The sequence below is a fragment of the Schistocerca nitens genome, chromosome 10 (assembly GCF_023898315.1).
Source record: "Schistocerca nitens isolate TAMUIC-IGC-003100 chromosome 10, iqSchNite1.1, whole genome shotgun sequence".
Lineage (NCBI taxonomy): Eukaryota > Metazoa > Arthropoda > Insecta > Orthoptera > Acrididae > Schistocerca > Schistocerca nitens.
This window is the reverse complement of record NC_064623.1, coordinates 3,611,192-3,634,255: the sequence shown is the minus strand read 5'-3', so window position 1 is coordinate 3,634,255 and position 23,064 is coordinate 3,611,192. Positions and strand designations below refer to the sequence as shown.

Genomic DNA, 23,064 nt, shown 5'->3' with positions numbered 1-23,064 from the left:
AGTGTACAGCAGCACTGCCGCCTCCATCGTGTAGCTGGAGTGGAGCTCAGCGGAAGGAGGGACTGGAAGTGCACAGTCGTATTCAAATGGCTCCGTACGCGAATGGAGTGGATGAGAGAACCGAGTATATTGTCACTGAATATCATCGCCGCACGCCAGAGAGTGGCTTAAGCGGAAAACAGTGTCAGCCAAGTGAGCTCACCAAAAATCTGCACAGAAGCGTATAAGCATGTGGAGCTGCTGTTTTGCACTAATTTACGGCGGACAACGTCGCGAATTTCCTGACGTGCGACAGGTAATTTTTCATGTTCGCAGCTGACGTATTATGACGTCGACCTACTTCGTATTCTCAAGAGCAATTCTACTTGGTTTCTGCGGCAATGCAAAGAAAATTGGGACAGGACTCTAACGACATAACAGTTGTAGAGCTTAATGAAATAGTCACGTGACAACAGCGCCCCAATAGAAGAGGTCCCCAAAACGCCTCCCCCACTGTACCGAGTTTAAAAGCGGTTCGCCCAGGGTGCGGTCGGTACGTCCACCTGTGCACCTGAAGCCCATCAGTCTGTGCGAGCCTGTTACAGCGCTCAGACTCACTCCATTCTTCCCCAGTATACGCCATTGTCGAAAAAGTGTACACCGTTTTCATTTGTGGTTAATGGTAGGGAACTGCTGGAGCAACGGTGCCAGTTTTACGCTGTGTAAAGTTATCCCGATTGTAGAGAGACCTCACGTTCTGTCTCTGGAAACATTATTAAGGAATTTCAGGAAAATGAAAGTGTCTAGAATAAAATACGTCAACGAAAAACAACAGTAACCGTGGAGAGAAATTAAACAAAAATTTCAGCAACACACGATCCACATGTCACTACGAGTTAGTTGGAATCAACCAGATGAGTCAGTCCTCTGCGCACAATTCATTTCATTCTTTTCACATTTTGCTTCACCAACAGTCTCACGGCAGTGCCTCTTAAAATCGGTTACCTTTCTCAGAATTGTGTCTGCCAAAACTACAAAGTAGTGCAGCGTTTATACGTAATATTTTGTTTGCGGGTTAAGCAACTATGGACTTAGCAGTCTTTGCAGTATGGTTTGATGGTAGATCGAGAACCCACACTGGCTGATAGAAGCGAGTAAATAACGACGTTAATGTGTCTCCAAGAACCTCGTCATTGGACATACTAAGGTCTACGGTACCCTGGCGATGTAACAAACGTTAGCTTCTACATCAGTGCAATCAAAAGATTACATATTTTGACACTCACATACTGCCTCATCAAAACCTATGGGGTGCTTCCGGTTTGTGTAGAATCTTGATATTTGCCAAGAAGCGATGATGCACACTATAACCGAGGAAACTTTCCTAAAATTGTTGAATTGTAATTATATCACTCGAAAACAAAATTGTCATTTTGTTGTCCGTCTGTCCGTCCGTCTGTTAATCCCTCTTTTTTCTCAGGAACGGATAGACGTGTATCAGGCCGAACTTCGCATCACATACTAAGGTATTTAAGTCGCTTGGCGGTGTAATTAATGTAAGCGTCTAAGTCAATGAAACCGCAAGCATAGTTCAAATATGTCATTTTGATGTTCACAAATTCACTTTTCAAAACCTATAGAGAACTTCCCGTTAGTCTAGGATCGTGAAATTTTCCAAGAAACAAGGTTGAATACTAAAACCAAAGGAAACTTTCCGAAAATTGTTTATCTGTAATTGTATCACACGAAAAAATATTTCTTCTGTCATTTGTTATCCGACGCAAAACTTTAAAGCGTTCTCTAATGTCTTTGAATTCTTGGGGTCAGTGTCCTGCCAGTACCGAATTCGATAACAGGCAGAAATGGTTGAGAATCTTGGGTGCCAGGATGGAAGAACTTCCTGTACGTGCATGATTAAGCTTTAATGAAACCCTCAGTGCACGAGTCCTAATTGCACCTGGCAAGTTTTTTATCGATGGTTCTAGAAATACTTAAACATACACTTTAAATCGCTGAACAAGGATATTCCGCAGAACTACTATGCCACGGATGTTAGGCCTAGCTATGGGTAAGTCTGTTTTCTCAATCAGAAGCCTTTTTCAACTATTAGCTCTAAAACCCAATACATGACTGCCACTGAAAGATAATGCCTCGCTCAAGTTAATACGTAATTAACTGCTCTTGAGAATCAGAGCTACAAAGTAAATGGTCTAAATGTATAATCTGGAGGACTTCATTTTAGATTAAATCTTTCAGCCAACAAGTGCTGTGGTAACCATGTCTACCCGTTACACTATAACTTTTTTCTAATGTTACGAAAAGTTTATACGCCAGGATAAGCTCTTTTGAGTGATGAAATACTCCTGAATCCTACGAGGGCTGGTCGAACCGTAAAGTAGTGGTAAGCAGACGACCTGGAGCACGCCCACCCGTACGCAGACTGGATGCACCTCGTGTAATGGGCATTGGAACTCCGTACTATGGTCGTATTGATAAGGAATTATTACAGACTTAATATACTTAAAGTACGTCCCAAACTTAAATCAGGACAGCGTAATTCATTGATATGAAAGCCCATTCCTAGTTGGTTCAGATGTAGCAAGTTATTTACTTCTCATTGCGTGAATGTATGTTTTCTTTGTTGAAATTGTCTTCGACACATGCTGTTTTCCTTTGCTGCTGCGGACAACTTACACAAACAAGTCATATAAATAATCTTCGAAAACGATTTGTACAGCATAAAGGAAAGTATAGAAACCACACAAAAATTTTGCAGGGAAAATAAAATCTGACTATAAGTCTTAAACAAATGAGCTACGGATTGTCAAAGGTTTCAATTAGTTTTTGCTGAACTGCGAAAACAAGGGGGGCAGGAAATTCAGGACTCTCACAGGGTGGCAGAAATCCACGCTACGCAAGTGGCTGAATTTTAGTGTGTGCGTGTGTTTTTTTTTCTTCTTTTGCCACATTGATTTGTTGTTTCATATCAACTTCCATGTATAGGGTATCACAGGAGGAATGGTCAGAATTCAGGAAATGATAGGAGCGATCATTCGAAGCAAAAAATTGTGGTAAACATGGATTTCTAAAATACATACCTTAAGAGCTGTGAGCAGTACTTCATCTCCGCTACCACTCATCTACAGCAAGACCTTCGCATTCCGTATTTTGGAAGCAAGCAGTATGAATCAAAACAAAAATTCTAGTGAAATAGGTTCTAAAAGGCGTACTTTGAGAACTTTGAACACTTGTTGAGTAAAACAGATGTGTCTCATAGTAGCGAAGATAAAGTGCTGATAGTTCGTAATGCGTGCGTTTCACCGCCCACATTTACTAACCTCTTTCCCTCCGAACAGTAGTTCCTGTTATACCCCTGAATATTGACCATTCCTCCTGGGACACCCTGTGTACCTATTTTTCATTTGTGCTGAAGAACATCATATAAAACGTTTTTGTCGTTGCACATTTTGTAAGAGTGGTTCTTAGGATCTCCACAAACAAAAAATAATATACCTCACATTTGGTAACATAGTTCAAGAGTAGAAAAGGAAATGTACTTACCATGACTGCTGCCAGCATCCTGTGTGTTCAGAAGTACTACCTCCTTTTATATTTACCGATGTACTGAAAGACGTCTATTCTCACTCGATTTGCCGTGATGAGAATCGGTAGGTGTAAGGCCCTCAATCCAGATACGATTGCTGTCTGAAGCTCAAGTTGCTGCCAAGGCAACGATTTCCTACAGAAGCAATTACGATAGTGAATCACAAGTCAATACGAACGTTTCCACATAATTCTGTACCGAAGTATTTGACGAGGTGTGGCCCCGACAGAACTCCAGCGGGCTGAACTGCTGAATGTCGAAGTGTTGCTCTCCTAACCGCGCGTCGAGATCTCCGTGTCGCAGTGCAAAGTACTTCCTCGCGAGACGGCGTGTGACGGAGTGGCTACGGCGCCGGCATTTAGAGAGAGGAACTAGCTCGCCCACTACGCTACGGGGGGCCGCATGTACTCGCAGCGCGGCTGGAGAAAGTACGTAGTAGCAGGTGGTGGTGGTGGGGGGTTCCTGCAGTTAGCAGCGGAGCAGTGGAGACCTTGGGCAAGTCGGGCCCGGAAGATAAACCGGACGGGGAGAGAGTTGGCGCTCGCAGGCGGGATGCGAAATGGAATGCGTCGCCGCGTCAGCGCTCTGGGTCAAGGTCAGGCTGAGTTACTGCCCGCAGTTGTGGGCGGAAAGAAAGGCGCAGTTGTAAAAGCCAACAGCGGTCGTATAAACTGATGTGACTAACTAGTAAAACTTTTCTTATCATTTTCATCACAGCTTTCGAAATTTTCAGATGCTGTGCCTGCCATACGGGATGAACAATTAAATGTTGCATTCCGTTAATTTCGTGAGCGGTTCAAGACATCGACACCAAGTTTTCGGCAAATTACGGTACTTACAGATGCATGTAATTTTGCTGTCTTAATTTTCATCAACCGAGAAAATGAAGCAAGTACCATTTAAAAAAAAGGAAAGATATACTTTTTCTAACAGCATTCGAAAGTTATTGAAAAGACGAGTGATATAAAGCTTGGTAACGTTCATGTAGAACTTTTCACAAAAGTACCTGAGAAATGAATTAAAATTGAAATGCTAGGTGCCCGGTCTCGTCTATTTCGGTGGAAACAAGGCAGAGTGGGACTCTCACAGCACGCTACGTCATTGTGGCGGACGTTTAAACTATTTGTTTCCGCGAAAGCTGTTCACTCACACGTCAGTACGTACAAACATTTGAAATAATTTTTGTGTACACCTAATGACGCCTTTTAATTTAACATGTAACTCAATTTACAACAATCATAGCTGACCATTCACTTATGTCGTATGAAGCAGGGACAATACGAAATACGTTTTGTCTTAATAGCAAAGGCCCACAGGAGGCAGCAAAGCGGGCAGGGGGATGGGGACAGGTTACAAGAGGGGGCAGTTGCCGCCTCCTGGAGTTTTAGGGTACAGAATTCTAACACCGGCTGTTCGCGGATAATTATGCCTTTTCTTCAGCGAGTTGGTGCTTTCGGCGTTGTCCTGCATTATAGGCGAAGATTTAGAGAACATTGCCAAAGTACAGTCCCAAACTACTCTCTATCGCTCCCTCGTCCTTCTTGAGCTCCAGAAAGCGACCACTGCAACCCTCTGGCTCGCGAATTTTGGCCCCTGTTCTCAGAATAAAGTAAGCATGGCTGCAGTAGACCTGCCAGACTCCCACAAGGACTATCCCTCCTCCTGCTGCTTGACTTATCAATTTAATCCTGGTAGTAGTTCTCCATTCGTCAGTGGTCAAAGAAGACCGTCACGACTTGATGAGACCATAGCTAGTTTTAGGATCTTAGAGTGATTGTAGAAGCCCTGTGAACAAAACGGTCTTGCTATACTGCGGGTGTCTTCATTTGTACATCTGGCGACCAGAATGCGTCAATCTAAAATCAATGATTGCATTTTCTACGTTAGAAGAGGGGAGAAAAGTGCTAAAATCTTCCTCTATGAAACTGTTTTGGCAAAAGTTAGAATTTCTGCCTTTTTTGTGCCATTATGGTCACACAGCGTCTGGAAATACGGCTTTGACCAGTTTACTGATGTAACATAAGACTAGAATTTATGAGGATTTTCTTTCAACTTGGTATTCATTGAATGCTTCACGCATGACCCTCATTGTGATAATTTTGCCCTCATTTGGTTTTCGTCTGCGAGTCATTGGCTGCATTTAAATTCACCGTGCTCTTTGCTTTCGTAGCAGTTTTCTAACGCGGTTGTCGATCCACCGCGGATCTTTTCTATTGCTATAGGACTGCTTATTGGCTGTATGCTGGTTATTTATATATTTTTAATTTATATTGAACCTGTGTGACCATCTCCTCGCGTTACCTTAGAGAATTGTACTCGACTTTGCGTCCTGGCTGCTAATATACCAGGACCATAAGAAATGGTGTCTATTTGTGACCCTTATTTGATTAACTTGATAAACAATTATTTTTTAAATATGCGCAACGGAAACTGGTGCGAGTTTCTCTAAGATAACACGTTCAGGGGTGGTTGAACTCATAGCCGTCCTATAGCAGCTGGTAGCCTATCTAAATTCACATTGCAGATTATTTCTGTCTTTCATTAACTTTAGAATATCGAACTGAATAAGATACATCCTACCCATTTCATGGGTCAGGTGACTGGGGGAATATTTCTTAACTGAAATGCTCTCATTTAATAGATTTATTTTCTACTTTGATGAAACTTTAGAAGCCGACAAATTACAATTTTCCTTTAGTTACAAAACTTATGTCTGAATCAGCGTTACCTCTCATGGGTAGGACAATGACAAAACGAAACCACTACACGAATAATTTCATATATGACACATAATTTCATAATAACACAAAAAATATATGACACATAATTTCGTAATAACACAAAAAATACATTAGTGGGCCACACCGTCTTTAGCGGGAAAATCGTCATTCATTCTTTAAGACTCACTTATCGTCATGCATGAATTACACCACTAGAAATTTAAGGTAGGCCACTGCTGAAGGTAGATAACCTCTATCAGAGAAAAGATTCTGGACAAAAATGATGTACAATTGGCGCCAAAATGAAGTGCGAACTGAACTCACAAAGAAAGTACCAAAAATAATTAAATTTCGCGACAGAAATTTCTCGATCTACCATCCGATACGCAATCTGAACTCATTGAGCTAAAAGTGAAGCTTATAACTCGGGAAGTAGCTACATGAACTGATGGTTCCTGTTGCATGCTCACTACCACAAAGCAAAATTTCACAAACACATTTCAGAGAAAACTTTTGCAAATAAACTAAAACCGTAACATGTACCGATGAAGGTATGTTGAATGCGTGCTATGAGCATACCCTGTCGTGAATTTGTAGCCATATTACCTCATTTCTATCTCACCAAATCTGCGAGCTGCTGTGCTCCCGCGTCCGGTCCGTCTCATGGCTGGCCCCACAGTGCCCTCCACGCGCCAAAATCCGACCAACGTTCCCGTTCAAACGCGGTGGTGGGGAGACTCACCTCACCCCCGCACCAACTTTGTAACCTACCCTCGTGCCTGTTTTCATCTTTGCCTGCTGCTCTGGCCTACCTGCCGTTATTCTTGTAATGTTGGCAATGACTGCTATTCGCTTAAACTGTTCCTTTTTGTCCATGCTCCCGCTACATTTGACTTCCATTCATACCCATGCACACTCACACAGGATGGAACAAGGAGTATACATATAAACGGCGTGTGACCTCTTTGTGAAATGATGAAAAGAAATAAACAAATGCGGCAAATATTCCTTTCACCCAGCGAAGTATTGAAGCTGCTATCAATCAAAGAAAAACTTATATCTCGGTATAGAAAACATAATTACTTCCTACTGCAACCTGAGGCAAAACGAAAGTAACGCCTCACTATCCCTCACAATTTTGCTCGCGAGGTACTTGTCTAAAGCTTATTGATCGATGCTCATCGACTTTCTCCATTGACGCTCAACATTGTCATTGCTAGAGATGAAATTTTCCTCATGACCTAAAATCTCTCTCTTGTCGCTCTTGCTAAGCAGAAAGATCTTCTTGCATTCCTTTGTGTTCCTATTGACAGCCGTATTCAGTGATGCTCTAACGGCCTTGTGATCACTGATCTACGCTAACTGAGTCATAAATTTAGGATCTGTTTGTCTGCAGAAGGTTTAAGATGTTATCTTCACGAGTCGATTCTCTAGTTAACTGTTCAAGGTAATTTTCGGATAAGGCATTTAGAAGATCCTCTGTCGCTACTAAGGACTTGCTAATGGTCGTATCTTCCCTCCAGAAAAACATAGTTTGTTCAACATCTCGGCTGATAGAAGAGTTAATAGTATTAGCCACACAACAATGTTACCTGCCTGTCTGGGCAGTGTGATGTGCTGGAAAGCTCGCTTCGATACCTTGAAGTGGTCACGATGTTGAAAGGATGCAATTCTTCCGGTGAACCTTCTTGCCCAGGGCGAGGCACGTAACAGGCTTTCGGAACAGTATGGCCACCTTTCTTGGTACGACAGTTCCTTCGGACTAAAGTTGCTGGAGGTGAAGGCGCACATAATACGGGTGCATAGCTAGGAGGAAAAATTCTGTGCTTAGATTTGGAAATAAAAGTTCTTGTTCCGACAAACTTTGTGATGCAGCTGTAACCTGAAAGAGAATACAGTCTGAAACACCCGAAATAATAGCACCTAAGAGTGATACGTTTATAAATCGTGTACATATTTTAGGACGAAGCGACACAGAATGGGACGAACCCGCAAAATCAGGAGCAGAAAAGGCGGAGGGAAGACTCGCACATTTCGGAAGGGATGTGAGACGTCTGTAAACGAGCGGCGTACAGCGCGGACAGTCCTAGAACGCTACTCCAGAGCTAAGAGTTCTCATCAAATATGCATGACAGCAGTACTGAACTAATCTATACACGTCGGTATGGCCCGTAAGAAAACGTAGGAGAGAAACTGGGTGACGCTAAATGGGAATGTTTGGAAGAAATAGTTTTTTTTTTTTTTTCTCCCGGAAGAACCGGTGTTCCAGGAGGACTGCGGCGACTGCTCTGATGCCGCTACCGTGTGACTCCCGCTTGCAGCAGCAGAATGAGAGTGAAAGGCAAGGCTAGTGGGAACTCTTTAATGATAGATTGTGTTGGGATGTTTTTAATGTTCAAACAACATTTATTTTTTCTTTAAAACAGACATTAATTATGCTAAACAAATTATTGAATGAATACCATAAACAACTAACAGGTGATTCAAGACTACACCGGACAAGGATCCTGGGTGGTAGTATACCAGGTGGAGTGAGTCGAGTACTCGGGCCCTAAAAATGTGGATCAGTCAGGCAGTAGTAGCCGACCGAAACAGACGCAGCAACAGCGAAGTAACCGCTTTTGTGTCATTTACGAGTTCCTTACCAGGAGCGAATTTTATTGTATCATCTGTGTGCTTGAGTAGTTTAGTATCTTGAGTTCCCGCGTGTAAATTTAACATCTAATATCCACAGTTCTCGCGCTTTGGTTTACTTCGGAAAGTAAACCGATTTTGTAACATATTACAAGTTCCTAATCATAGTTTCACCTGAGTGCTTCGGTAGTTAGGTTTTTGAATATCTGCATATCACTAGACACCGTTCGTCCGTTTTCGTCAGGGTCTACAGTAGAGTTACGCATCACGTACCGATAGTTCCATTTATCTGCATTGTTTAGTTTTCCACGGGCTTTAGTATGGACAGGGACTGCGATTGTTGTGTGCGGATGCGAGCCTAGTTCGCTCTCAGCTTCAGGCTGTGATGGCTTCGGTTTCAGTGGATGGGCACAACTGTTGCGGGCCGGCCGTGGGGATCGAACGGACGTCCAGCACGTCGGAGTCCTCCGATCGGTCCTCACCGGTGGCCCACCCACTTACTGCTCGCACTGAGGCTGACCCCTCACCTGTGGTCGAGTGGGAGGTCGCCCCAGGGCGAAGCAGGCGGCGAAAGACTTCCCAGGCGGCCGCACGTAAGGCCTCCCTGGTTTGTCTGACAGACAGGTTCCAGGTGCTGTCTGTGGCTGACACTGTCGCTCAGCCAGGTGCTGTCTGTGGCTGACACTGTCGCTGAGCCAGATGCTGTCGCCGGTCCTGTTTCAGAGGAAACCACTCAGCCAGCAAGATCCGGGCAATCGCAGAGGGTGGCATTATTGGTAGTTGGCAGCTGCAACGTTAGGCGCGTTATGGCCCCCCCTGGGGACTCGGCTGACAAGGAGGCTAAGAAAACAAATGTGCACTCCATGTGCATACCGGGTGGAGTCTTTTCATATGTGGAAAGGGTCCTCCCGGATGCCACGAAGAGCACAGGGTGCAGCCAACTGCAGGTGGTTTCTCACGTCGGTACCAATGATGTGTGTCACTTTGGATCAGAAGAGATTATCTCTAGTTTCGAGCGACTAACAGAAGTGGTAAAGGCTGCCAGTCTTGCGTGCAAGATGAAAGCAGAGCTGACCATTCGCAGCATAGTCGACAGGACCGATTGCGGATTTCTGGTACAGAGCCGAGTGGAGGGTCTGAATCAGAGGCTCAGACGGTTCTGCGACCGTGTAGGCTGCAGATTCCTCGACTTGCGCCAAAGGGTGGTTGGGTTTCGGGTTCCGCTGAATAGGTCAGGTGTCCACTATATACAGGAGGCGGCTACACGAGTGGCAGGGGTCTGTGGCGTGGACTGGGCGGTTTTATAGGTTAGAGGGTCTCTGGAAAATACAAGAAGGGCTACAGTCACAAATGGTGCAGGCTGAACACACGAAGAACGTAGATACAGGAACCATCGGTGTAACAGTTGTAAATTGTCGTAGCTGTGTTGGGAAAGTACCAGAGCTCCAAGCGCTAATAGAAAGCACATGTTCAAATCGTTATAGGCACTGAAAGCTGGCTAAAGCCGGAGATAAGCTCAGCCGAAATTTTTGCGAAGAACCTAACGGTGTTCCGAAAGGATAGGCTAAACACGGTTGGAGGTGGCGTGTTTGTTGCTGTCAGAAGTAGTTTAAATTGTCACGAAATTGAAGTACATACCTCCTGTGGGTTAGTATGGGCAGAGGTCATTGTTGGCAACCGGAATAAAATAATAATTGGATCCTTTTACCGACCTCCCAATTCAGATGATATATTTGCTGAAAGGTTCAAAGAAAACTTGAGTTTGATTTCAAACACGTACCCGACTCATACGATAATATTTGGTGGTGACTTTAATTTACCCTCGATATGTTGGCGAAAATAGATGTTTAATTCCGGAGGTACGCATAAAATATCATCCTAAATTGTGCTAAACGCATTCTCTGAAAATTAACAATCATATAAAACCGTTCGCTCGGCGAAAGATCCGTACCCAAAGACTGGAAAGTTGCACAGGTAGGAAAGCTAGTAGGAGTAATCCACTAAATTACAGGCCCATATCATTAACGTCGATATGCAGCAGGATTTTAGAAGATACATTGTGTTCGAACATTATGAATTACCTTGAAGAAACGGTCTGTTGACAAACAGTCAACATGGGTTTAGAAAACATTGTTCCTGTGAAACAGAACTAGCTCTTTATTCACATGAAGTATTGAGTGCTACTGACAAGGGATTTCAGATCGATTCCGTATTTCTGCATTTCCGGAAGGTTTTTGACACTCTCCACACAAGCGGCTCGTAGTGAAATTGCGTGCTTATGGAATATCGTCTCAGTTATGTGACGATCTGTGATTTCCTGTCAGAGAGGTCACAGTTCGTAGTAATTGACGGAAAGAAATCGAGCAAAACAAAAGTGATTTCTTGCGTTCCCCGGCGTACTGTTATAAGCCCTCTGTTGTTCCTTATCTATATAAACGATTTGGGAGACAATCTGTGCAGCCGTCTTCGGTTGTTTGCAGATGACGCTGAAGATCAAAACAAACTGCAAAACTATTTTGAAAAGATATCTGAATGGTGCGAAAAGTGGCAGTTGAGCCTAAATAACGAAAAGTGTGAGGTCATCCACATCATTGCTAGAAGGAACTCGTTACACTACGGTTACACGATGAATCGGTCTAATCTGTCAGCGTTAAATTCAACTAAATACCTAGGTATTACAATTTCGAACAACTTAAATTGGAAGGAACACACAGAAAATGTTGTGGGGAAGGCTAACCAAAGACTGCGTTTTATTGGCAGCACACTTAGAAAATGTAACAGACCTACTAAGGAGACTGCCTACACTACGCTTGTCCGTTCTCTATTAGAATACTGCTGCGCGGTGTGGCATCCTTACCAGATAGGACTGACGGAGTACATCGAAAAAGTTCAAAGAAAGGCAGCACGTTTTCTATTATCGCGAAATGCGGGAGAGAGTGTCACAGGAATGATACAGGATTTGGGCTGGACGTCATTAAAAGAAAGGCGTTTTTCGTTGCGATGGAAACTTCTCATGAAATTCCAATCACCAACTTTCTCCTGCGAATGCGAAAATATTTTGTTGACACCGACGTGCATAGGGAGGAACGATTACCACTATAAAATAAGGGAAATCAGAGCTCGTACGGAAATATATAGATGTTCATCCTTTCTTCGCGCTATACGAGATTGGAATAATAGAGAATTGTGAAGATGGTTCGATGAACCCTCTGCCAGGCACTTAAATGTGATTTGCAGAGTATCCATGTAGATGTAGATGACGCTGAGCAGACTTTGATTGATCGAATCTACTGCAGTTTCTCTACACAGGAGTAGCTGAGAGCAAGTGGCGATTGAGATCTGTATGCCCTGACAGTGCCGGAGCGGCAGCACGTTACCCTGTTTGCTTCGTGCGGGGATGTAGCTTGCAGCTCTCGAGATGCGTCGGAGCGGACGTGAGACGTGGAGGCGGCACCTGTGAATCGACCGCGGCCGTGAAATAAATGCAAAGATCTCACGGTCTTGTGGTCGGGTCGCCTCCCATGGCGCTTGTGCGCTTGGATCTCGTTAGTCCTAGCTATCAGGTGTCAAAGATTCTATTTCTAAATGTATCTCAGATGCCAGAGTTTCTTATACGACTGAGGCAGCGGATGGATGTGGGTCACAGGCGTATTTCCAGTATAGGCGTACACGAAAACTTGTGAATTTTTATTACATGTGGCTCTGCACACAATGCCCGGTTTACAACTCCACTGTGTAGACGCGTTCTTTCAGTCCATCACCCCCAGCCCAGGCTTCAGCTGGCGCCACGGCAGGTAGCGCGGCATTGTTCTGCTGGAGTCCTGTTTCGACGAGGGGCAGCCCTGCACCTGGCCCTGCACCTGGCCCAGCACCTGGCCCTGCACCTGCCCCTGCACCTGCCCCTGCACCTGCCCCTGCACCTGCCCCTGCACCTGCCCCTGCACCTGCCCCTGCACCTGCCCCTGCACCTGCCCCTGCACCTGGCCCTGCACCTGGCCCTGCACCTGGCCCTGCACCTGGCCCTGCACCTGGCCCTGCACCTGGCCCTGCACCTGCCCCTGCACCTGGCCCTGCACCTGGCCCTGCACCTGGCCCTGCACCTGGCCCTGCACCTGGCCCTGCACCTGGCCCTGCACCTGGCCCTGCACCTGGCCCCTGCACCTGGCCCCTGCACCTGCCCCTGCACCTGCCCCTGCACCTGCCCCTGCACCTGCCCTGCACCTGGCCCTGCACCTGGCCCTGCACCTGGCCCTGCACCTGCCCTGCACCTGCCCTGCACCTGGCCCTGCACCTGGCCCTGCACCTGCCCTGCACCTGGCCCTGCACCTGGCCCTGCACCTGGCCCTGCACCTGGCCCTGCACCTGCCCCTGCACCTGCCCCTGCACCTGCCCTGCACCTGCCCTGCACCTGGCCCTGCACCTGGCCCTGCACCTGCCCTGCACCTGGCCCTGCACCTGGCCCTGCACCTGGCCCTGCACCTGGCCCTGCACCTGGCCCTGCACCTGGCCCTGCACCTGGCCCTGCACCTGGCCCTGCACCTGGCCCTGCACCTGCACCTGGCCCTGCACCTGGCCCTGCACCTGGCCCTGCACCTGCCCCTGCACCTGGCCCTGCACCTGGCCCTGCACCTGGCCCTGCACCTGGCCCTGCACCTGGCCCTGCACCTGCCCTGCACCTGCCCTGCACCTGGCCCTGCACTGCCCTGCACTGCCCTGCCCTGTCTGCCCTGCGCCTGCCTGGCGAGATTTACTGAGGGACGGGCTCGCCGCCAACTGCTTTCAACTCCCAACATGCCGTTTCTATGAGCTAAGAACCATAAAAAAAGCTCACGCTTTTAGCGCCCTACCAGGCTCCATCAACATCTGCTAAGGCTGTTAACTTTCTAGAGTTTCGCTAGAGGTGTGTCAGGTTGTCACAAAATTTTTAATAATTTTCTGTATACGAATAAAAGTGAGAGAGTAACTTGTCCTCTCTCTCGAGAGGTTACATAGAGGTATAGGTTCCTTCAACCACTTTACGAAAGCAGTAGTACAGAAAATCGGTAACACTGGTACAAACTGCACAGTGGCTGGCTTCGTGAAACTCATTGCAGACAGCTGCCAGCTGCCACCGTCACCAATTCCCCCCCCCCCCCCCCTCCAAAGGTTTCGAGAGTTGCACTCCATTGTCGTGAGAAAGATGGCTTTGTATCATTTCTGAAATATGGGAGATGTTAATTTAAAGCCGTTTCTGGGAAGTATTTGTTACCTAATATCGCAGCGAATAATAGAAAAAGTATCGCTGTTGATGAAAAGTTGTGTTACAGTATATTTTCAGAAATACTGACTAGCTTTTACTTACAACAGATAATGTGTCAAGGCAGCGAGTTGACGCAGGCAAAGAATTTATTTTGCGGAATGTTTCACCAAAGTTAATCGACATTAAGAGCATCCATGTGAATAAACGGTGTGTAATATTAGTAAAAAGCTATTATTGTATAAGAATACTGAGAGTCTAACTCTGAAGCGAAACATGCTAAGCGGTTAGGGACGGAGTGTCATTATTCGTTTGCAGACGACTGTATTTCAATGCTCGTAGCTCAATTAACACGAGGCACGCTGGAGTTTCTCGTTTCGCCCGAGACTCAGCTGTGCAGCCCGCCCCGCCTGTCAGTATGAGTACGACTGCTGGAACGTGCTGCGTGATTACGGTTGCCCGGAAGGCGCTTTCTGTGACGTTTCGTAAGTACACAATAAGCGGAATTGCTGTAATTAACACTTGTCACGAAGAGTGACTATTTGCCGTAATTATTATGATACTGTGACGCAAGTGACACTTTGCGAAGCTCCTTTAAGTCAACACTCAACATTCAGTAATGACGATGACGGACTAAAACCTTTGCAACGCACCAGAGATCAAAGAAGTGCTATTTTTGGGTTCAATCACAGTTTATAATTCCTAGAAATGAGTACAGCCATTGAAATGGGTAACACATATTTCGAACGGACTTAAACAAACCTGCTCTAATGTCACGATTGGTAACTAACAGTTCCACCTACGACATGGACTACGATGTTTCATGTCTCTAATAAAGAGAATCTTAAAAACACCACTGCCTGAGTGTAAAATTACAAATATCACAGCCTGAGCGTAAAATTTCAAAAGAATTTGCTTTCTTAAAGCAAGTAATGTCTGCGAAAAATTGCCACATATCTGTAACCGACGAATGATTTACGAAAACGGAGCAGAGAAGGAATGAAGTTACAGGTATATAAGATGACTAGGATGTAATTTTGACTCTCGACAACATTCAGTGGTTAGTCATGTAACAAAATCGCAACCGCGTTTCATACATCTGAATCGAGAACTGCCGCAAAGACGAACAAGTCGTGGGCGATCCACATGTTGTCAAGGTGGTTTCTAATACGCTTCATAAGTTTCTCTGGGAAGCCATTACACGTCCTCCACACAGTCCCAATCTCTCGCCACGCGGTATCCATATTTTTGGAACCGTGAACAAAGACATCTGCGGCCGTCGATTTGCTCTTTACGAAGAGGTGCACGCCTCTCTACAACCAACGTTCCATGAAGCCACTGACCGTCTTTTGTCACAGTGGGGTAAATGTATTTCATTAACAGGTACGGCGATTACTTTAGGAAATAATTAATAGTGTACTTACTTTTTTCCATCTGTCTCGTTTCCATTTGACTGCTGCCTCTAGTTTTAAAAATAAGATTCCAGAAAATAATAAAGCGAAATATATGTGAAGTTAGATGTGGAGCCTGCAATAAACAGTAAGTAGCACAAACAGGATCAAGTTTCCTTGTAGCTGTATTTTTACATTATATAGATGTTTTTCTCCCACATGTACATTCGATTTCAAGAAAATACTGTATCGTCTCGGGAACCTGTTCGTTTCTGCGGCGTTTCGACACTTGGACACACAGTACAGGATGTTTGATACAAATTATCCGACACTGTGGTAGACGCATTACAGGCACTTCCTTTGGTGCAAGGACAGCTACACCACTTACGCATAGGAGCATTCAAGCACAGGAAAACAACAAAACGGCTTCCGGACTGCACCAACTGGACAAATCCGATTCTGTTAAGAATATAGAAGAACACTCAACTATTTCACATTGTGTGGAAAAACACAGGAGGGACTTAAATTTGTTGATGTATGAAGAGCGAGGCAGAACCAACACTCCGCGACCAGAAACAAGTAACTGATCGTGATAAGTGTTGGAACTTTTGCAGATACACTGCCAAGCGGCGTTTGTGCCTGCTTTACCTCAGGGCGGACCAGCTGCTTGGTGTGTGTTTTGCGTGTTAAGCTTTTTGGAAGTCTCTAAATGCTCTCATGCATGTATGAACAGCGTGTGGGTTATTCTCGCGCTTCCTACCTCAGGGCATAGACTAAGTCATGGGATAGCAATATATACACAAAGACTCTATCATCTGAGCTACCCAAGCATGACTCACGCCCCGTCCTCACAGCCTTACTTCTGCCAGTACCTCGTCTCCTACCTTCCAAACTTCGCAGAAGCTCTCCCCCGAACCTTGCAGAACTAGCACTCCTGAAAGAAAGGATATCGCGGAGACATGGCTTAGCCACAGCCTGAGGGATGTTTCCAGAATGAGATTTTCACTCTGCAGCGGAGTGTGCGGTGATATGAAACTTCCTGACAGATTAAAACTGTGGCAAAGGTCCCGAGTTCGAGTCTCGGTCCGGCACACAGTTTTAATCTGCCAGGAAGTTTCATATCAGCGCACACTCCGCTGCAGAGTGGAAATCTCATTCTGTATATACAAACAGATGGCGGCAGTATTGCGTACACGAGGTATAAAAGGGCGGTGCACTGGCAGAACTTTCAATTGTGGTCAGCTAATTCATACGAAAAGGTTTCCAAGATGATTATGCCCGCACGACGGAAATTAACAGACTTTGAATGCGGAATGGTGGTTGAAGCTAGACGCACTGAAACGTTCCATTTCATAAATCGTTGGGGAATTCAATACTCAGAGTTCCACAGTGTCAAGAGAGTGCCGAGAATACCAAATTTCAGGCGTTACCTTTCACCGTGGACAAAGCGGTGACCGATGGACTTCAGTTAACGGTGTTTAGTAGAGATGTCAGTGCTAAAAGACAGGCAACACTGCGTGAAATAACGCCAGAAATCAGTCTGGGACTGCGGCGAAATATGGCGTTAATGGGCTGTGGCAGCACGACACCGCCTGCAGCGCCTGTCCTGGGTTCGAGACCGTATTGAGTGGACCATAGACAACTGGAAAGCTGTGGTCTGGTCAGACGAGTCCAGATTTCAGTTCGTAAGGGTTTGAACGTGGCGCAGATCCCCGTAGCAATGGACCCGAGTTGACAACAAAGCACCGTGCAAGCTTGTGGTGGCTCATAACGGTGTGGCTACGTTTGGCAACTTCCAGATCACTCACGCCCATTCGTGGACTTTTTATGGATGACCATGCTCCATGTCACTCCGCCACAACTGTTAGTGGCTGGTTTAAAGAACATTTTGCACAGTTCGAGCAATTGGTTTGGTCTCCCAGATAGTGTGTGTGAATTCCTAAGGGACCAAATTGCTGAGGTCATCGGTTTCTAGACTTAGACACTGCTTAAACTAACTTATGCTAAGAACAACACACACCACACACCCACGCCCGAGGGAGGACTCGAACCTCTGGTGGCAGGGCCGCCCAATCCGTGATGACGCCGCAAACCGCGCGGCCCTCCCGGATAGTCTGGCACGAATCTCGTCGAACGTTTATGGGATATAATCGGGACGTGAGTTCGTCCACAAAATCGTGCATCGGCACCGTTTTCGCAATAACTGAGGACTACACAGGCAGCGTGGCCCAGTATTTCTTCCAGCGACTTATGTCCAAGCTAAGTCGAGGAAAAAAGGAGGCCCGACACGATATTCGGAGGGGAGGTATCCCGTGACCCGTGACCTCAGCGTACACGCAGTTCTCGACCGCAGTATCGCCTGTCTCGCTGTTTTAAGCCCTCTGGACTCGGCCGCTGACAGAGACGCCGGCACGCCATTATTGGCCTCTTATAACAGTACTCCTCTAGGCTGACAATATGGGGACACGTTCGGTATTGAGCAACACGAAGTCTTCCTACATCAACAGTCACCGCACCCTAAAGCTTAATGAATTTATCACAAGCTTGACCCAATGATTGTATGGTCCTATGGGAAATCTATGTGTGAATACATTGTAAAGCGTAACGTCTCTCGTTTCTTATAACGTACTTCCATTAGTAAGTAAGTTCCTAAAGCCTGTGGTGTGTATTTCTCATTGGAGCTGGCGTTACATGATGGCAACTGTGTTTTAATTCATTGTTTGAGTAAAGCTTGAATCCTGTGAGAAAGAGCTATTGTATTTTTTCTATTATTTCTTTGCGTTTTTAACCCTAGGTTAAAATTTACGATTGCAGTAGCGCAAAAACAGGACACTTTGTACTTAATTTGGTAGTTAAGATACCATCTGAGCTCTAATAATTGTAACCAATTAATGTATAATCTTCTTTATGGGTCTTCCGTTACTTCTTGGTAGAACAATTCTATATTTAAGGTTGAATATTAAGTACACTGAGTTTTGTTTATTTCAGAGTAGTTTGCGGCTTATTTGACCATCTTCAGGAAACAACGGCTGTGTTCTGAAGATGGCCTGATAAGCCGAAAACTACTCTGAAATAAACAAAAATCAGTAGAACAAAAACAGCATACTTGTCATTCATCCTTAAATAACGCATAACCCATAAATTATGACTTCCTTTGAATAAATTTGTAGTAGTATAATTTACGATGGTTTAGTAGCAATCTAACATTTTTCCCCCACTTCCTTTCAGTGTTTTAGGGTTAAACAGAAATATGAAGGAACCACCGTTAGTTCATCCACCAACCACCACGCAGGTCGATCGGCAAACTGGTTGCGACTGACTTTTGTCTAAGACATGGCTAAGCTATTTTCAACAATGTTTTTATCTATTGCGTTCGATTTTTTTCAAAATATTAGCCAATGTTGTTTGAACGAGGCGAGTAAATTCTGGAATCTGAAATATATACAGTATGTAGTGTATACAGGGCTCTGACCCACAGCGAGGTTTTCTGTATAGGCAGCGATAATGACGTTCTCATTCACACCTTACCGGTATCTTACTTTATCACCTACTTTTGTAGGAAGCTCATACCATAATATGTTTTCATGTATGCATGTGTTTTATTGTAATGTATTCTTATACGTTCTTGGCAGTGACAGTTACAGAGTGGCTGAAATCTAGCTAGATCTGCAAACACATTACTAGCCACTGGCTGCTGTAAATTTCTCGATTATAATAAACACAGTCACTGAACATACCCGTTCTGCATGTAATGAAACTTGAACATAAGATTGCACCTGTTGATGAGCAGATTACGACAGCATTTTAAATTTTTAAATTCTTTCAGTAACAATCAAATGTTCGTTGCCCCCGGCTGCCGTCAGATGGGCAACCTGCTACCGCTGCCGCGCACCGGAACCACCGACTGGGTCAGCCGTGCAGCTGACGCCTCCAGCCAGCCGCCACAGCCAGGCTGTTGTATTCCAAAATGGTAGCGTCATCCTTTGTCTTTAATTTGACACACTTTGTCAGCCTTTTCCGGTATATACACACCGTAGATAATTTGGCTCTACCATTCTGTAGAGATGATAACGCCAAATTTACGACATACTGTCACGTATACTCTCAGAATGCTGCCAATTTTTTCTATCGTTTGTAACCATCAATTCCAGTAGACGCTGGTGAAAGTAAAGTCCTCCTGCATTTAAGGTAACGTTTACTTAAGTATTTATAATAATTATGTATAACTAACAGTTTTCCTTCGTTCCAGTTTTGGATCTAAAGACACGGTTTTAACAGCTAATAACACGTGACTTAGGCTGTTTTGTTGTTCAAATAATAAAGCAAGATCAAGGAGCTGTTCTGCGACAAAGTGCACCTATCGATATTTTCGACTATTGCAGGCGCTTAATCGGAAATACAATGTGAACCAAGTAGGCTAATTTACTCTTACTTAAATGCGACAATGTTGTTTTGGTGACCTGTTTTCTGATCCTGCATCCAAAGGAGTGAAGTCCATTTGTAACTGTCCGTAGAGATGGGAACAGTGATGAAAAAATGGTGTCTGCTTGGTGTGATGATACGTAGCAACGAACCTAATGTTTCCTGCTGTTCCTCTGTTGATGCCTATTTAGTATTTTCAGCGACATTGGGTAATTTTTCTTCGGCTACACCGCTCGTGTTGTGAGGTTCGTCTTGTTTCGGACAGCGTGTTATTTTCTAAATTTTACATTTTATTGTGACTCTGCAGCTAGGAGTAGTCATCCGTTGACTTAAGCAGCGGTGCAGAGAACGACACGGATGGCCGTCGGATTGTTGGGAGGGTCGACGCCGGAGGAGGGAGCGTTACGGTGTGGGGGAGGTTTCCGTGGTGTTCCGTGGGTCACCGTGTCACGGTGGATCCTCAGTAGCACCTACCTGTAGGGCAAGGCAACGTGTCACACAGATCACAGTGTACGTGCGTCATTCGAAGAGCACCAGGACGAGTTTACGATATTGCCCTCCCCACCTAACTCCCCGGATTTAAAGCCAATGGAAAATATGTGGTACCACCTCGACTTGCCTGTTCGCACCACGGATCCTCAACGAAAACCCCAACGCAGCTGGCCTCCGCATCCCTGTCTACATCTACATCTACATCTACATCTACATCCGTACTCCGCAAGCCACCTGACGGTGTGTGGCGGAGGGTACCTTGAGTACGTCTATCGGTTTTCCCTTCTATTCCAGTCTCGTGTTGTTCGTGGAAAGATGGACTGTCGGTATGGCTCTGTGTGGGCTCTAATCTCTCTGATTTTATCCTCAGGGTCTCTTCGCGAGATATACGTAGGAGGGAGCAATATACTGCTTGACTCGTCGGTGAAGGTATGTTCTCAAAACTTCAACAAAAGCCCGTACCTAGCTACTGAGCGTCTCCCCTGCAGAATCTTCCACTGGAGTTTATCTATCATTTCCGTAACGCTTTCGCGATTACTAAATGATCCTGTACCGAAGCGTGCTGCTCTCCGTTGGATCTTTTCTATCTCTTCTATCAACCCTATCTGGTACGGATCCCACACTGCTGAGCAGTATTCAAGCAGTGGGCGAACAAGCGTACTGTAACCTGCTTCCTTTGTTTTCGGATTGCATTTCCTTAGGATTCTTTCAATGAATCTCAGTCTGGAATCTGCTTTACCGACAATCAACTTTATATGATCATTCCATTTTAAATCACTCCTAATGCGTACTCCCAGATTATTTGTGGAATTAACTGTTTCCAGTTGCTGACCTGCTATATTGTAGCTAAATGATAACGGATCTTTCTTTCTGTGTATTCACAGCACATTACACTTGTCTACATTGAGATTCAATTGTCATTCCCTGCACCATGCGTCAATTCGCTGCAGATCCTCCTGAATTTCAGTACAATTTTCCGTTGTTGCAACCTCTCGATATACCACTGCATCATCCGCAAAAAGCCTCAGTGAACTTCCGATGTCATCCACTAGGTCATTTATGTATATTGTGAATAGCAACGGTCCTACGACACTCCCCTGCGGCACAACTGAAATCACTCTTACTTCGGAAGACTTCTCTATACTGTCCGTACGTTCCACAACCTCACTCACACTCTTGCTGCACTTCTAAAGTGGTCTACGCCGTAGGTCACAATATTGTGACTGGACAGAGTAGTCTACGGAACGAGTACTGACAGCGAAGCAGCTGGCGTGGGAGCGAGGCTTCGCGCTGGCAGCCAGGATACGAACATCGATACCTGCTGCCTCAATCGGAGGTTACAGGCACACAGGGGAGCACCTCGAGGATCGTCCAACTCCGGCCACGGCCGCCCACAGGACTGCGGCGACTGCTGTTCTCTACGAGCCGACAGTGACGTCATATGCCTGGCAACCAGAGAGGTACATGTCATCCGTGTGCTGAGGTTGCACACTGCAGAGAGTATGAAATTCAGAGTATGCTAAAAGCGTGCGTTATGTGGGGGATTGTTCAGCTTCAGGGGTGGACCCGCGACGCCAGGAGCAGCACTACTCGCCAAGTCCGGCTCGGTCGCCAGTCGGCTGGCCCCTCCCACGACCAGCTCTGCTCGCGACGCTCGGGGCCTCGTCAGTGATGAAATATCCACACCGGTTGACCGGCAGCCGTGGGTCGTCGCGGAAACGGCTGCCGCTTCGGCTCTAACGAGAGCTCGGCGGCAGCTCCCTCGACGACAGCGTGGCCGTCGCGACGCCGGCCGGACGTCAGACAGGTGAGTGGCGGCAGGTAGAGACCGGCTGGCGGCCCAGGGCGAGCAGCCGCTGGCGGCGCCTGCGACCAGGAACGGGGAATCTCCTGCCTTCTAGAACGAACGGGTGCAAAAGAACGGTTCACCAAGATGAACGAAAGGACCGAAGAACGAATTCCAAGGAACGATCGGTTCACAGTTCACTTCGGTCGCGGCGGTCACTTCGGCAGCTCTCGTTCCGGCCTCGGTCGCGTGCTCGTCTCAGTCTCGGTCTCCCTCGGCCGCACTCGTCGTTCTTCGCAAGACCACCTGTCTCAGTTCCACTGCCCACTGCTCCTAGGTAGTTCAGTATCCAGTTGCTCGTTTCGTTCACTGCGCTCGCCTATTTTACGTGTGTTCCAAACTGTTCTTGCACTTGGTTCTGGCTATCCAGCGTCCACGACCGGTAATAAAAAAGTATTTTATAATTACGTAAATTACATAAAAATTACGTTGTATGTAATAGGTACGTCTTTTCAAGTAACAAAAGGGCATATCAGCTCACTTCATTATATCGATGAACAGCAGAAGACATACTTATAACAAGGCAAGTTTTTTTGTTATTCATATATTTTTTGGTTTCATCGACTTGATTTAGCAGCTAACTTTCATTAATTTGCTTAATTTTTAGTGTAAGAAAATTCATATAAAACGATTTTCGTGTATCTTTCATATACAAAACATTACATTTAGGAAGGCTCTAATTATTTTTAAGTTTGGTTGTTTCCAATTTGCATTACCGAGTCTGTACTCGGGCCGGTTTT

General features: G+C 45.7%; 1 protein-coding gene across 1 annotated transcript in view; it reads right to left on the bottom strand.

Annotated features, from left to right (window-relative positions):
* The window catches only part of LOC126209789 (UDP-glucuronosyltransferase 2C1-like), a 231,659-nt gene extending 227,762 nt beyond the window's left edge, over window positions 1–3,897 (bottom strand). Inside the window, exon 1 of the mRNA XM_049938928.1 lies at window positions 3,541–3,897. Within this exon, the coding sequence (XP_049794885.1) occupies window positions 3,541–3,558 (18 nt within the window). The 5' untranslated portion in view covers window positions 3,559–3,897. The remainder of the gene's footprint in view (window positions 1–3,540) is intronic.
* Between the last annotated feature and the right edge of the window lie 19,167 nt (window positions 3,898–23,064).